Source organism: Paramisgurnus dabryanus, chromosome 19 (genome assembly GCF_030506205.2).
Source record: "Paramisgurnus dabryanus chromosome 19, PD_genome_1.1, whole genome shotgun sequence".
NCBI classification, from domain to species: domain Eukaryota; kingdom Metazoa; phylum Chordata; class Actinopteri; order Cypriniformes; family Cobitidae; genus Paramisgurnus; species Paramisgurnus dabryanus.
The window spans coordinates 3,843,081-3,859,801 of NC_133355.1; the positions used below are offsets into that span (position 1 = coordinate 3,843,081).

Here is a 16,721-nt window from a genome sequence, read left to right on the forward strand (position 1 = left end):
GTTGGTAAAAGAAACAGAAAATTTTATTTTATTTTAAAGGCGGGGTGCATGATTTTAGAAAAAACACTTTGAAAAAGGGAGTCGGGCCACCTATCAAAACACTTGTAGCCAATCAGCAGTAAGGGGTGTGTCTACTAACCCAGTGGTTTTCAAACCTTTTCAGCGTGCAGCCCCCTTGTGTACGGTGCATTCCTTCGCCCCCCCCCCAAAGAAAATTTATGACAAAAAACAGTTCTTAAACTCAACATTTTAATTAAAAAATTATACAAAGTAGTGCTTTTGGTTATTAGCCGTATTCTTTTTTAGATTTAATTACACAGAATTCATAATAAATTAATGTATTTTATTAAATGTCATAAAACTGGGGCCCCCAGTGCCAATTCGCAGCCCCCCGTTTGAGAACCAATGCCAACATTGTTGCCTGCGTTGTGTATGTGTGGGGCGTGTCTATCAAAAAAAAGGTCCAGGTTCTGTTGGGGTAGGGGCGTGTTTGTTAAGGTGATTTCAAATGTCAACATTTGCTTTCAGAGATCATGCACCCCACCTTTAACTTCAAATTTGGATCAGAGCTAGTTGAGACTTATGGCTTTATGTCTTTAGCATCTAAAACATTTTCATTTTTATGATTTTTAAATACATTTAAACTGCTATAAGTATTTTCTGTTTATTATTTTCACCTCCAGACACTTCATTGAAAAATACTGAAGTGTCTTCTTTAAAACAAGACATCAACTTTTCACCCTGCACTTAAAAAGGGGAGGTGACAGTAAAGAGGTTAAGATTTGAAATGGTTCTGTGGTGCTTTTATTTCTCATTTATTATAAAACCTTAAAAACTGCACATATAAAATTATATTAGATGGATATTTTTTGGGTTTTGGCCTGTGTCAGTGGCCTAAAGCCTTGAGACGAGACTATGAGTCGTGATTAGTAAAATTAAAGATAATATATCTCATTATGTCTTTGGTACCACTATATTGTGGACGTGTCCATACACCATCACTCTCTGTCATCCTCATATAACATCTCTTCATCAGATTTTATACTGCCAATGGAAAATAACAAAACAATGATGAAATCACAATCATTTGTGTTAATTATTTAATGAATGAAGCAGACTGACAATCATAATAATGATGAATTAATCAGATTTATATGACAATGAATCATTAGCTGAATGTCCTCAAGTAATCTCACTGTTAATGTTTTACTTTGCACTTTATTATCAAACCCATTATCTGCTAATAAACCAGATCAAGAGTCAAAAACTAAATCAACTTGACTTCTGTCATTAGATCAGAGACAATGAATAAGACTTTAGTGTTTTATTTGACGTATACACACCATATATAACACATATCACTGACTACTATACGGTTTAATACTGTTTACTTTTACATTTACACATTTGTCAGATGTGCAGTTTTTCTGGAATCAAACCCATGACCTTTGTGTGGCTAACATAGTCCTCGTACATTTGAGCTATAACATGAGTACGTACCTATTTTTCAGCCAGCCATAAACTCCAGATGAAAGTGATTTTAGTTGTGTAGTTGTATGTAAACACACAGACAGACACACTGACAGTAAACAGGAGATTTATTGAACAGAGACCTGTTAGTAAGATGACATCACTTCCTGCGCTCTTACTGTACATTCACATGACAGCAGAATTATTGTAAACGTTATGACAACAAGAATTCTGACAGAACATAAACTCGACCCAAATCTTTTGTCATATCTGGGAAGACAGACATTTAGCATTAAACACTTATTCACTATTGCTTTTGCATGCGTGGTCACATGCGTCACATGAACATGAATGCACACAGAAGACGGACACACACACACACACACACACACACACACACACACACACACACACACACACACACACACACACACACACACACACACACACAGATAAATCTAAGCTGAGCATGAGTTGACCGTGTGACAGTTTGATGTTTATTAGTTTGAAGGTGAGTAATAAATATGACGGCTCATAAAAGCATACAGTCAAAGCTTCAGGTGCGTCAGGCGTCGTCCTCAAACGTCTGCATGTGTGTTTTGAGCGCCAGCACACGCGTGTAAGACAGCGCTGTGGACCGGTAGAAGTCCAGACCCGTCAGGATCTCAACATCTCTCACACGTGCTGTATGTAACTTCAGCAGATCCTCCACCCAATGAGATTCATCATCAGAGTTCTGTCAATCAAAGGTTACAGCAGAGAGAGAGAGAGACACGTGAGATTATCAGAAAGGGTGAAAGGTCACCTGGTTATATAGCAGGAGAATATTTGATTTGCTCATATTGTCAGATGAAGTTTTAACACACTGACGTGTTGACTCATCTCATATGATGTGAATGTTAAATTATTCCCAACACAGATGACACATTACTTCATTTACTCTGGTAAACTGACTCATAGCTGACCTCAGACTGTGTGTTTGTGTGCATGTACACCTGACAGATCTCACTAATGCCACATTAGCATTTTTCCCTAGGGAAAGAGAAATGGGGACATATACAGGTGTAGATTTATAATTTTTATTTGTCTTAATATTTAAAGGAACAGTATGTAAGAAATGTATATCAATTAATCACAAAATGGCCCTGATATGTGACTAGACATTAAGAAATCATTTTCATTTTAAATACTTTTATCACTCACAACAGTGGTCTGGCCAGGATATTGTCATTTAAAAAGTGGAGTTGCAGCCCTCAACTGTGTGATTGCAGTACCAGTTTTAGCCACAATCCTACACACGGTTCCTTTAACATAATAATTGAAAAACTATTCTGTCAACACGTTTGTGTCCCAGAGAAAATCATATCTCTTTAAATGACATGTGACGTACAGCTACCCATCGCCAAAAATGATAAAAAATATAACAACAAAAAACTGTTAGAAAAAGCGTCAAACAAGTTTTAAAACAGTAGTTCAGCCCCAAAATGAAACTAGTAGTAGTGAATATTTACTTACCTTCATTTCATCTGAGATGTTAATGTCTTTATTTTTTTAAGTGAACACAATCAGAGTTAAACTGAATTATATCCGGTCTCTTTCTTGCTTTATTAGAGATCAACATTAAATCTAATGGGGCTGAAGTGCTCATATAAAATATAATGAGATTGCGAGTGAAAGACTGAAGATGAGATATAAATCACTGTTAGATTCTGACAGATCTCATGTAATATTGAAGTATTAATATATCAGATCTGCTCATAAAACACCTGACTGAGAAAATAAAAACCTGTGCTGTGAGGGATTGCAGATGTTTAAGAAACTAAAGTGGTTTTATATCTCCATCTGCTGGTGTGAGTCTGAAACACTAGCATTATCTTACACTCAATTCAATGAGATTTATATAGCGCTCTTCACCATTGGTTAATTCTTCCAAAGCAGCTTTACATTAATAAAAACAAAAGAAAACATCAACAAAGTATAGCGGCTCAGATTAAATAATGTAACTTATAGAAGAAAGAGCAAAGTTAAGTTAATGTCAGCTGACTCCTGAGAGGTGGAAAAAACTCAAAGGAGAAAAACTGTGGGGAAAAAACTTAGCTGATCCTATAGAAGATATACTATATATTAAATGATATGTTGAAAATTATATAAGAATTCAAAAATAAGAAAAAATTAATAAAAAATTAAAGTAAGTGGGTGGTTGTTAAAAATACTATATATTAAAAAATACAATATACTATATATATCAAATACTATATATTATATCAATCAAATACTATATATATATATCTGCTCTAATTGCTTCTATTTTTAACTAATTTGTAAGTCACTTTGGACAAAAGCATCTGCTAAATGACTAAATGTTAATGTATATTATAAATAACATATATTAGGTACTAAATACAAAAAAAACCCTATATATTAAATACTATACTATAGAGTTTAATAAGAATTAAACATTAAGAAATTAAAGCAGTCGGTGGTTGCTGGGCTACATCTGAGTACCTGTCTGTCTGTCTTTCTGTCTGTCTGTCTGTTTGTGTTCTGTGTGTGTGTGTGTGTGTGTGTGTGTGTGTGTGTGTGTGTGTGTGTGTGTGTGTGTGTGTGTGTGTGTGTGTGTGTCTACTAACATTGCAGCTCTCCGAGTTGTCTGGTCGGTGTGGTAAAATAAAGCAGGTGATGCTCAGATCTTCATCACAGTTGTCCAGCGTCTGATTCACTTCTGTACAGCTGGTTATGATGCTGTAGAAATGAGTAGGAACATAGACAGATCCCCGCGCATGCCTAAACACACAAACACAAACACACAAACACAACAACAACACAAGTGCATGACATTATTAGTGACTATTATCCCTCTATACCCTCATTCACTATTCCCTACATGTATTCACTAATATAGTCCACATGAATAAATGATACTGAGGCTTTGTTATTGTGTTGATTTACAGGATTAAACTGTTCATTAACATGGTGTGTGTGTGTGTGTGTGTGTGTGTGTGTGTGTGTGTGTTAGATGTCACTCACTCTTTGATCTTGTCATGTGTGTCTCTCAGTCCATTGTGGTCGTAATCAAACACAGGACCGACGATCACATTCACTTCATTATTCTGTAGACTGAACCTGTGGAAAACCTCCCGCTGCAGATATCTCCACACCCCTACACAAACACACAAACACACTTTCTCTGATCAGATATCTGATCCACTTTGTTTCATTAACACTCGGACACATAAATGAGTCGCGACTTAACAGATATTAATCCCATTTTATATTCTCACACTAAATACAAATACACGATTCATTACTCCGCTTTAGGAAACTTGCAGTGATGCGTCAGCAACAAAAGTCAGCAGCGGGAGAGGAGATGTGATGATTGACAGATGATAAAAGACTTAACTGCTTCTAACAAAAACATTTGTTTATAAAAGTGTAATCTGTTTAATATAAACAAGTTTTTGTTACACACTCCATAAAGCAACGAGTGTGGTCTGCGTTTGTTAGCTTCTGGCCCGGCTCAGTTGTGATTGAAGAGTAAAGCGCTGATGTATGAGGCTTCAAACAATCATCTAAACTCCTGAAGGGACCTTTACATCACACTATACACTATATTCACAGTAAACAGATAAGTGATGGATGATTGTGTTTGTGTTATTATCTAATGTTGTATGACAGCAGTGGTGATTTGTGTCATTTATACTCACTTTTAAAAGCAGGATACATGGGAACTGTGTTTGTTATGAATGAAGCATCACTGACTGAGAAATCTGTGCAGAGACAAACACATCACAATCAATTATAACATACCTGATAAAATCAACAACAACTGTGTGTGTCTGTGTGTGTGTGTGTGTGTGTGTTACAGACCGGGTGGGTAGAGGAAAGCGTGTGTAACATCAGATTCTTGGCTGTAGGTCTTGCACATGTGTGTGTATTCAAGTCGAGGATCTGCTCTCAAACACTTGCTGGATGACACCACCGGTACATCAACCTACACACACACACACACACACACACACACACACGCACAATGATATAAGTTGCATGTATTCATTTCATCCCACATTATACTACATTTCAGTGGTTCCCAACCATTTTCACTTCAAGGCAATATTTGAAGGCCCTCCGCTCTCTCAATTTTTTTCCAAAAAATAAAATTAATTAAAGCTTGAAATGACTAGACCAGGGGTCTCCAACGTGGTACCCACGGGCACTAGGTTGCATGCACACAGTCTGTCAGGTGCCCTCCAAAGCAATTGTAATATTTATTTATTACAAATTTTGATATTAGCTTGGTTTGGTTTATGTATGTTAACATTTTAAACAATACTAAAACATATCAACAAGTAAAATAATAAAATAAAATCAACAAATAAAACAAAAAGGTTTTGGTTAGACTATATCAAAAAGTAGCCCTTTAGATTGTTTTATCCATTGTGGTAGCTCTTGCCCACAAAAAGTTTGGAGACCCCTGGACTAGACAGATGTATATTATCTACTAAAATGGCCAAAAGAGTAACATCTTGATTTTTGCTTGTTTTAGCTTATTTTTAATAATTTTAAGTCATCTTGAGGACCCCTTGGAAATCTGCTGATGCCCCTGGTTGGAAAACACTTCTATATTTTATTTATGTATATGTTGTATAAAGCACATTTAAAAACAACCCAGGGTCAAGGAAAGTAAAACTGAATACATTAAATCTTGTTTTGGTTGTGTTCATGCATTATTTTTCACACTACACCGCTGTTTCCATTCTCCTAAAAACAGGCTGTTGAGTTTCTGGTTTATGAAGCCCCTCCCTCAGAAATTCTCAATATGCTCTGATTGGTTAGCTGTCCCTGTGTATTGTGATTGGCTTGAGTAGTTGTCTGTGCTGGTGTATTGTAAACATTTAGTCATTTAGCAGATGCTTTTGTCCCAAGCGACTTACAAATGAGTTAACAACACAAGACCAGCAATACATAACTAGAACTAATCTCATCTCATCAAGTCTAACACAGTATATATAGCAAAGGGTTAGTTAGTTTTTTTTTTCACGGGAAATGTACAGATAAGAAGGAAAATCGAGAAAGATATTAAGCTCTGAATTAGTAAGTGAGAAGAGATGGGTTTTTAGTCGATTCTTGAGTCAACAGATTGTGTGGTGCAAGCACAGATCCTACAGGAAGATATTTCAAAAGATGATGTTGTTTGTTTGTAGTTATCTCATACTTTATAGATACGCTGTAATTATTTGTAGGTGTTGGTCACTACTGAATGTATATCACCATTAGTTATGTCTTGGTGTAGCCAAATATCTGTGGCCAGAACTATGAGTTCATTATGAAAACAATCCAGTGGCTTTACTCCAGCGTGTGAGTAAACACTACTTAAATCATCTAATCAATGAATCATTTACACTGAACACACAAACACCAACATTACAACTTCACTGGTGGGACTCGGCATGTGTCATATAAGTATGAATTAACATAAGCTAACTGGCTAGCAGAGACCTTTGTTTACATCTTTGGTACAACATAAAAAGAAGCCCAACATGGCTTCAACCCCTTTGTAGTGTGTTTCCAGGTTGTATGGTTTGTGCAATTTTGGGCATTGTGATGTCACAACACCAAAAAGAAGCTGAGATGTATGCGATCCAGACGTTCACTGTAGTTTTTCAGAAGCGTTTTCTGTTAAAGCAAATATTCTCCTGTTGCACTGAATTGTTTCTACTCAAACAGCAACGTTACACACTAACTGAAGTAAAAACACAAATGAAATGATAATTAAAGTGTGTTTACCTGTGATGTTAGGGTAAATGATGTCCACAGTGGCATGTTGATGTGATGACTGTAACCGCTGCAGTAATGTGAGTTACACAACAGTGTGTATGATGTGTGGAACAAAACAGCTGGACGACCAAACGGCAGGTGTGTTACATCTACACACACACACAGACACATCAAGCATTATATAATCAAAAGTGTTTAATGTATCTGTGGTCATATATATATATATATACATACAGTAATATATGTGTCTATAATATAAAGAGATTTGATTGACAGGTTATGTATGTGTATAGTGTTGTTATTGATATGAAGACAGCTTAACTGTTCAACTGCTCATCCACGTCTGGAGAAAACCTCTCTGAATTTTCTTCAATCTTATTCTGAAAACACATGAAAACACATTTATTTAAACATACAGCACATAATGTAAGGAATAATTGACGACAGGCCGTTGAATTATTTAAAACAATGCACACCCAATGCGGCACGTTTTGAAGCAGACTTATGTTATGCTGGATACACACCAAAAGATAATTGGGCTGATCTTATGTCAATTTCCCCCCTTCTGACAATCCTAGCTGTGTCCCAATTATCTTAATGGTTCTAAAGATTATCTTATCAGATTTTCCTGATGTGTGGACAAACACACGCACGCTCTTGAGATTATAACGTAAAACGTAACAATATCCAATCAGAAAGCAAGATGATGGAGGACAGAAGCAGTCATGGCGCAGCACAAAGTGAAGTTGATTTGGACAGCAGAGACCCAAACCTTTTTCTTTTATTTCCTTGAATTATCTGTGAAAATCTTTAGAAACACTATCATTGAAATTTCTTGCATATTGTCCGCCATGCTTATTGAAGTCTCATGCGATTTTCTGTGTTCACAGTCAAGACTCTGGTTGTTTGTGTGTGGTGTGCTGTCTTTGACAAATCATGGCACACCACACACTATAGGAACAAAAATGGTTAAATCTAGGATTTTTATCCTCATGTTTGTGGTCTATCTCATTTTAAAAATCTTATAAGATGTAAAAAATCTTTTGGTGTGTATTCAGCATTATTGTGCATTATTGTCAAATATACCGGAGTCAATATTATTCATCTTATGCCACGGTTACCAAACGTTACTCTTTTGACAGCTCAGGTGTGCGGTTTAAAGTAAAATAATCAACACCCATGAAATATTTCTCAACCAATCAGAATAAAGCATTCAACAGACCTGTGGTATAAATGTTTATCCAGCACATTATACTGTTCAAGTATCAACCATTGGTTGAAGCCATCCATTAACTTGATAATGACTGTAAGTTAACAACTTTAGTATTTGAAAGTTTAGGTCATGAACACAAGAATGGGATTAAAGGACTGCAATACAAAAAAACCTTGCAAAATTCTGTTCAGTTTCAGACATTACAGGGAGAATGCAAATATGGAAATAAAGATGTTTTGTCTATACTTGAGTGTTAAATGTTGTAAATATAAAGACTTGTAAATGTGTGTGTGTGTGTGTGTGTGTGTGTGTATATATATATAAATGTAGGCACAAATGAGTGCCTGGCATTCTGCAAACTGATTTCATCTTGGATTCTGTATTTTGTTGTTGGTGATATGGATCCAAATAAAGGAAGAAAATGTGTGTGTGTGTGTGTGTGTGTGTGTGTGTGTGTGTGTGTGTGTATGTGTGTGTATGCATGCATGTGTGTGTGCGAGTCTCTGTGTGTAAGTCTGTGTGTGTTTCTGACCTCATCATCACAGTTACAGTCCAAGTCTTGGGTGACTTCAGTGGGTGGGGTTAAAGGTTTAGGTGATGTCACTTCCTCTGGTTGTGTAGGGGTGTATGAGGGGTTTTTCAACATGCTGTTTAGACTGCCGTGAGTCCCGTTATTAGGGGCTGGAGTCAAACCCAACAGATCTATACAACACACACACAAACAGAGACACACACACACACCTCAGATTAAATCTGATTCTTGTTACCACAGTTAATTGTAAGAAATATAAACAGGATTTAATCTCACCACACATGAGGTTATAAAGCTCAATGTTTTCAAAGACAGGCACTTGTGTCTTGAATTTGAAACTCGGGCCAAATCCCAGAAAGATTGTCTAAGACAAAAACCACAGTAAAACAAAAAACAACAGTAAGACAAAAATACAACAGTAAGACGGACAGACAGAAAGACAGACAGGTACACTAACAGACAGATAAAGAGACAGACAGCTTTATTTATTTACCTGCATGCTGTTCATCTTGTTGTCAAATCCATGATCCCCAAAGAACCCACATGTGGCAGGTGATCTGTGGTTTATATTCAGACATGATTCTTGTGTTATTATATTGTGTGTGTGTGTGTGTGTGCCAGTGATCAGCAGCAGTAATCATTTATATAAACTTTATATTTATAATGACAACACAATATGACTATAGGCTTATAGGATGAAAGACTTGAGTTACACACATGGCTACATGCCACTTTCTCTCCAACAGCAGGTGCACGTCCTCAATGCGTCTGTTGTTAACGTAATGAAGTCGTTTCGGTAGATGTTGTTTCAGGTACGGTTTAAAGTGTTGATTTCGCTTCTTACACTGTGAAAGGTCAAAGGTCATATGTAATAACATTGTAACCTTTAATTTTACACAGACCTTCATTTATACACACGTGATTTCTACAAACTCAACAATCATTCATCTGAAAGATTTGGGTAATGAAGTTGTGTTGTGTACTTACTGTTAAATTAGCTACAATCTCTTTAGAATCATCTGAAACATAAAGACACGAGAAAATAAAACATCATCTATATACAGAAAATAGTTTGTCATCTTTAATTTTTTATGTTTTATGAAATTACTCCTCATTATTATACTCCTACAGTAGCGTTATTCATTTCAATCATGTATTATTATTTCAGAGAGTGTTAACTTGTGTGTGCGTACTCACATGGTGTGGTGTTGTTTTTGGGTCCGATTCTCCCCGAGGATCCTGGAATGAGTCTGAGATCATTCACATTAAGGTCATAAGAGCCCAAATACTCTGTGCGTTCACAGTGAGACTCCTCCATACCTGAACACACAGACAGATCAGAGATCAGAACCAAACTTCATTATTCTGCACTCATTCACTGATGTCAAACACTTCTGTCTGTCTGCTTCTCTCATAATGAGGTGTAAGAGGCGATTCATATTTCACTTTGTTATTTTAAATGTAGCCAGGCAGCAAGCGCACTGTTGAAAATACTTTTCAGAATGACACGTCGAATGCGTGATGGAAAGGAAGAGGGCGGAATCAACGCCCCTAAAGATGACAACTCACCGTGATCCCCAACCAGAATCAAATTCACACAGCGATGAAGATTCATCTGCTTCAGTCCATTCATCAGCTGACCGATGATGTTATCAATCTTCTTTAAAGTGTTATCCAGCTGTCCAAATACACACACACACGTTTATTAATCACTGTTATAACCAAATATATACGGTTAATGTTAACTGCTAATTTCATTATGTGAGAGATCAGACATTGTGAATGTGTTTCGTGTGTTTCACCTCATTGCTCAGAGGACCCAGCACATGTCCATAGGCATCAGGCTGCTCAGAATGTACAGCATAAACGTACGGCCTGAAAAACACACAAACACATCACTGATGCTATGTTTACACGGAAACGATCTGAAAAGAAAATGGTAAAGTGGTGTGGCATTATCACTTTTTATTCTGTGTTTATACGAGGAAATCTGTGTGCATATGGTGACGCAAAAGTGTGTGATATTCAATGTAGTATGCACTCCAGACGGCAATGTGAAGCACTGACACACAACACCACCAAGTCGGCGAACCTGCGTACAACCCTCTTCCTTGTTCTCCCAGGTCTCGTCCAAAGCCGTCTGGTTTGCCTCCGACGAGTTTGCGCATCAACAGTTTGATGGAGGTAATTAATGCACCTTCTCTAGCTGTGAATATTTCGTACAATTGCTGGAAAGACTCTTGTTTATTTATCACAGCTGCAATGGCAACTTGAAGGTCCAACGTATGGAAATAATCCGACATATTTTCTTGAACTGGCGTGTGCCTTTGATGTAAACGCGTACGCAAAACAAGCAGACTTTTGCATTTTTACCCTTTAGACGGGAACGCGAGGGTAGATCGTTTTTCAAATTTCCACTCTGAAGGTGGTTTCACTTTTTTGCCTTTTTAAGCCCCAAAAACGCCGTCACTGTGTAAACAAAAGGCACATCTGATAAAATATTTTTACTTTTCACCCTCGAGCGTTCTCGTGTAAACAGGCCCTGAATCACAACACCGTCTGTGACCTGAACATCATTAATGAGATAAAAAATAAATCTGATTTCACTAAGAGTAAATAAAGGACCTCTCGTCATCAGACAGATGAAGCCACTGAAGAATAGTCAAAATCCTCCTCTCCAATGGGATCACCCTACAGACAGAGAGAGAGAGAGAGAGAGAGAGAGAGAGAGAGAGAGAGAGAGAGAGAGAGAGAGAGAGAGAGAGAGAGAATGTCAGTCATCTAGAGACAATGGCTCTTTTCACACAAAAAGATGTCAGTGTTTGTGTTTACTCGATCTGTGTGTGTGTTTGTGTGTGTGTCTGTGTGTAATGTCTTTGTTTAAATCACATGTTGATGATGTCATGAGATGTGATGCTGTGACACTCTGAGCTTTACTCTAAACTCAACTGGAGAATAAATGAGGTTCATATGAGGTTTGTCCCGTCAGATATAATCAGAAATTCATCTCAAACATTATTGCTCACCACGGCCAGAAAAATGTTCCAGCTTTTACGTCCTGTTTTTCTGCTGTGATCCAAATCTGAGAAGACAAAATTCAAATATGAAACGGTTGTCAGATCCTTCAGTTCTGTTACTGTATGTGAAGAAAAACTGAGCACAATTTTTCATTAGGTAAAAACATGTGCAGGTCATATTTTGTATGTAAATAATGTTGCTCTTTGATTGGCTCAGAGCCGTGTGTGGGAGGAGTCAGGACTCACAGGTTGCCCACCCCACCAGCGATGATTGAGTTTTTCTCGGCCTCTCAGTTTGAAATGAGCTTTAAAGACGGGATCATACATGGAGTTACACACAATCCCATGAGACTCTGGATACAAACCCTGATGAAGAACACAAAGAATGAGACACAATCCAACACACTGAGGTGTAAACTCAGTCTGTCTGCGTGTGTGTGATACCGTGGCGAGTGTGTAGAGGTTTGGGAAGGTTTTGGATGGGTACATGGGTCTCATATGAGGGGAATGAGTTCCACACGATCCTACACAAAACAAAACAGCTTAAAACTCTGAAAGAGACAGAAAACACTCAAACGCCTTTAAAAGAAACAGCAGATATTTAATGTGAGATAATTCGAGCGAGCTGGAGCTCGTAGAGTCTCTGTTAGCATTAATGTCCCGTCTTAAAGTTAAGGGGTCATAAACTCAGAAAAATCAATTCAGTCCAAGAACAGATTGTACTGAAACCAAGCTACTAAACATTTCATGTCAGGTTTTTTTCTCAGTATGATGTCATACGAGGGCTGCATGATTACTCGAAAAAAAGAATCACTATTCATAAATGAAAAGATCTTCTTTCTAAATCACAGCGATTCACTTGCATGTACAGTATTTCCCTGCATTCACATATTTACATTACAATAATCCAAGATGCTACATCAGTCAAACTTGCTCAGTTTGGCAGAAATATATATACTGTGCAGACCTAAACACAGTCCATTTACTTGGTGGATTTGAAGCGGCAATTTTCACACAAAAGAGAGATAAAATAATCACTGATGGGGGTGGAGAAAGTGACGATGCAATAATATTTGTTCAGAAAAAATGCGAGGAAATCTCTCAGTATCACTGCCACAAGTTCCCCATCATATTATTTTCATATTCACTTTTTTGAGAAATCGTGTGAGAATAATAATCAGAAGAAGGAGTTACGAGTTGCAGAAGGAGCAAATCAGAGTCATGCAACACTTTACATGATTCACTACATGTTTGTGTTGTTTATATAATATGCACTGATGGGCCTATTTCCAACATAACACAGAAATCTGACCACATGCAACTCTTGACCCAGTTGGGACTTTTCAATAAAATCCATTGTTAAACAAACAAACTCCTACCGCAGAATAAACAAACTATATCCTATTTTGTGTATCTAAGGGTGATGCAGTACAACTCTTATGTATGTGTACATTTCTTTGTGCACTGCAAATGGCAAATTAAACTTTGAACTTGAACTATATCCATTGTTTCCATAAGGCTGTCTTTCTAATCCTTACATACAAAAACACACTGCTGCTTTCATGCCATTGTTGAGTTTTGATATAAAACAAAGTCGCGTGAAGTGATGCCTGTGATTTCTAGCGTCCTCAGTTCTCGCTCTCCCGCTGATGGACGCGTGGCTGTGGTTTTCTGGGGGAAGTGCCCATAAAAAGAAGTGATACATATGGCTTACCCCTGAAATGTGTACCCCTTTCAGAAACTTGTACGAATCCTGGTGAAGTGCATTCGGCACAGAAATACCATGTTACATGTCCAAACGCTTTTTTGACACTTTGCATTTGTTGCCCTATTACTGTTCTGACACTGTCCTGTTTGAGTAACAGTATGTTTACCATTCTGCTTCATCTGTATATGTGTCTGTGTGTGTCTAGACATTATTTTGCATACTCAGTTTGTGAATGTTGGGTAAGACACTTTCTCCTTTCTTCAAGTAAGATGCACGAAAGCCATCCAAAGACAGAATGATGAGGGGAGGACGAACAAACCTGCAAGAATAAAACATCAAATCAGTGCCAGCGTCATAGATGTTTAAATTAAATATCTGAAGATTACATCACTCACCCTGCAGGACACTCAGGACTCTGAATCTCCTCACACGGACCCTCCAACCATGAAGTGTCTCCTAAAACATTACATTTACATTTAGCAGATACTTTTATTCAAAGCCACTTCTAAATGAGCTAATGAAATCAAATCAAATCAATAAAAGAGCAGCGGTGCATAAATGTCTCCTAACACAGTAAACAAACCCATAAACACTTTTTTATATTTATATATAATATATATATTGAAAGAGTAGGAAAGGAAAGATTAGGAGAAAGAGAAGTAAGTGCTAGTATTGCAGCAGGGTCAGGTGTTAATGAAAGAGACGGATAAAGACAAGGTGTGTAAAAATACATGGATATGATTAATGCATCGATTACATTTCTAACAAACGATGCATCAATGCCAGACATAAAATATGGATGAGGTACTTTTATTTTGACACTCTCCGCGTTTTCATTCCTTGACGTGACTTCCATACACATTTCTGCCAAAGCGCACATTTTCGTTTATATTTGGGTCAGCAAGTGAGCAAAGTTTATTTTTTTAATTACCTGAGTGTTTGTCACTATTGCACATTTTGGCACTAAATACTGAAAGACTTTGGCTGTTGCCATCATAAGCTTGATTTCGTGCGACATTTTCCTCATTATTTATTTTTCTTTATTTAAAAAAGTGTATTTGTTTCTTAGTTTGTTGTTGTAAATGTCCTAATTGGGACAGAGATTGTGTCATTTTCAAAAGGTTTTAATTAATGTTCATGAGATATATTTTGGTTGCATATGTAAGTTATTAAAAACGTAACTGGTTAACTAGGCACATAATATAAAAATATAGATCAATTAATGTATTGAAGAAGCGTTTGATGTATCACACACACGCACACACGCAAACACTCACGCAAACACTCACGCACGCACGCACAAACACACACACACACACACACACACACACACACACACACACAGTTATAGTGTCTAGTTAGACCTCTGAGGATCAGTTTGTATCTCATGTTTGTACAAAACATTTTCTGCAGTATGTTACATGTGTGTCAGTCTTCTCTCTCTGGACATTGTGTGTATTTGTGTTTGTGCGTCTGACCTTTACAGAGAGATCTGTAGTTAGTGCAGCAGTCTCCTCTCTCTAGACAGTCTTCAGAGCATTGACAGGCCTGATCTTCATTTCTGGGTTCTCCACAGCGTTCCTTACTGCACTCAAACCCTCCAGCTGAACACACACACAAACAAACATATAACAACACACAACATCACACACAACAGAGACACACACATTTTGTTACATCTGTGTGTAAGTGCGTCACCTGTTTTGAGACACTGTTCATCAAAATCCGAGCAGCAGCTCAGGTACGTCTTACACAGATTATCACACCTGCAGTTGGGTGGCTCCGCCTCCTTTAGCTCAAAGCAACGCCCCTTACATGAGCCTGAAAAATCTGAGAACACATGAGAGCTGCTGATCTGATCTCTGACACACTTATCTGATCTGTATATACTGTATGAAGATGATCAGACCTCGGATGGGTTCAGGTTGGCTGGTGTCCTCTGCTGATGACTGACCTGCCTGAAACACATAACCTTCACACACACACAGTGCTACTACACACACCATCTGAAAAACACACACACACACAATTAAATAAACAACTGTGCTCTCTAAACTCTGTGTAGTTTTCTCTCAGTTGTTTACAGGAGATTCAGATCACAGCTGTGTGTTTTATTATTATAAACTGGCTTCCATAAACTGGATTATTAATAAATTATGAATGATATTCTTATTATTACACAATTTAACTTAACACTTATTTTACACATACATTAAACCAGACCTTACATTTGAATACTGAGCTATATTTCATGTTTTCTGTTCTCTATCGTGTGTTTCTCCACTAACAGTTCAATAGTTTGTATTTACACAGCATCTTGCGAAATCTGACAAGCAAAGCGACCCACAAAGAGCAAACATGAACATTTATTACTAAATAAAACTACTAAAAGCGCAAAACTGACCGCACACCGTCACCGCTGGCCTCGTGACATGTCACATCGCAGTAATATGCGTTATAATAAAAATCTTACCAGTTTTCCCACGCGCATGATCATTCCCGTTAATCCTGCTGCTCCGCTGCGCGCTCACGAGTCTGTGCTCATCACCAGAACGCGCTGTTCAGAGTTCTTGGAGTCTGTGCTCGCACTGCGCGTGCGCGCTCACTGTGAAATAAATCTAACTCCAAAATTAAATTGAGCAATGTTTTATTAGTAGGAATAGTTGATATGTGTTAAGAATAATATTAGGCTAGTCCGTAATAGGTTGCTTACAAAGAATATTATGTTAAATGTTTGTCCAAACAATTAAAGGTAATATTTAAAGTTCCCAGCAGCTTGTAAACTGATGTGGTTCATAAAAGAATTGCTGTTTTAAATTCTCTTTTATAAAGCTATTGTTGTTGTTGTTGTCAGTCTTAGTTATTTGTTGTATTTAGAGTTTATTTTTAATGAATGATTGACTGTTTGTTGACGTTTTTTTCTTTGATTTTATAAGTTTTACAGTGTATGAAGAGAAACACATAACAGATTAGCTCTGAGCCCGGAGGAGTTTGACAGAGACCCAG

General features: G+C 37.3%; 1 protein-coding gene across 1 annotated transcript; it reads right to left on the minus strand.

The window, feature by feature from the left end:
* Positions 1 to 1,580: 1,580 nt before the first annotated feature.
* Positions 1,581 to 16,331, minus strand: enpp2l (ectonucleotide pyrophosphatase/phosphodiesterase 2-like). Its single transcript, XM_065283574.1, has 25 exons — positions 16,189 to 16,331; positions 15,625 to 15,721; positions 15,414 to 15,545; positions 15,194 to 15,319; positions 14,111 to 14,171; positions 13,937 to 14,034; positions 12,452 to 12,531; positions 12,254 to 12,373; positions 12,017 to 12,072; positions 11,616 to 11,681; positions 10,793 to 10,865; positions 10,560 to 10,668; positions 10,188 to 10,310; positions 9,978 to 10,009; positions 9,708 to 9,835; positions 9,484 to 9,547; positions 9,267 to 9,354; positions 8,991 to 9,160; positions 7,568 to 7,625; positions 7,255 to 7,394; positions 5,338 to 5,461; positions 5,175 to 5,237; positions 4,498 to 4,630; positions 4,101 to 4,254; positions 1,581 to 2,206 (listed from the first exon to the last, which is right to left on the minus strand). Exons 1-25 carry the CDS (start codon positions 16,210 to 16,212, stop codon positions 2,036 to 2,038), a joined length of 2,490 nt encoding a protein of 829 aa, XP_065139646.1. The 5' UTR covers positions 16,213 to 16,331; the 3' UTR covers positions 1,581 to 2,035.
* Positions 16,332 to 16,721: the final 390 nt, after the last annotated feature.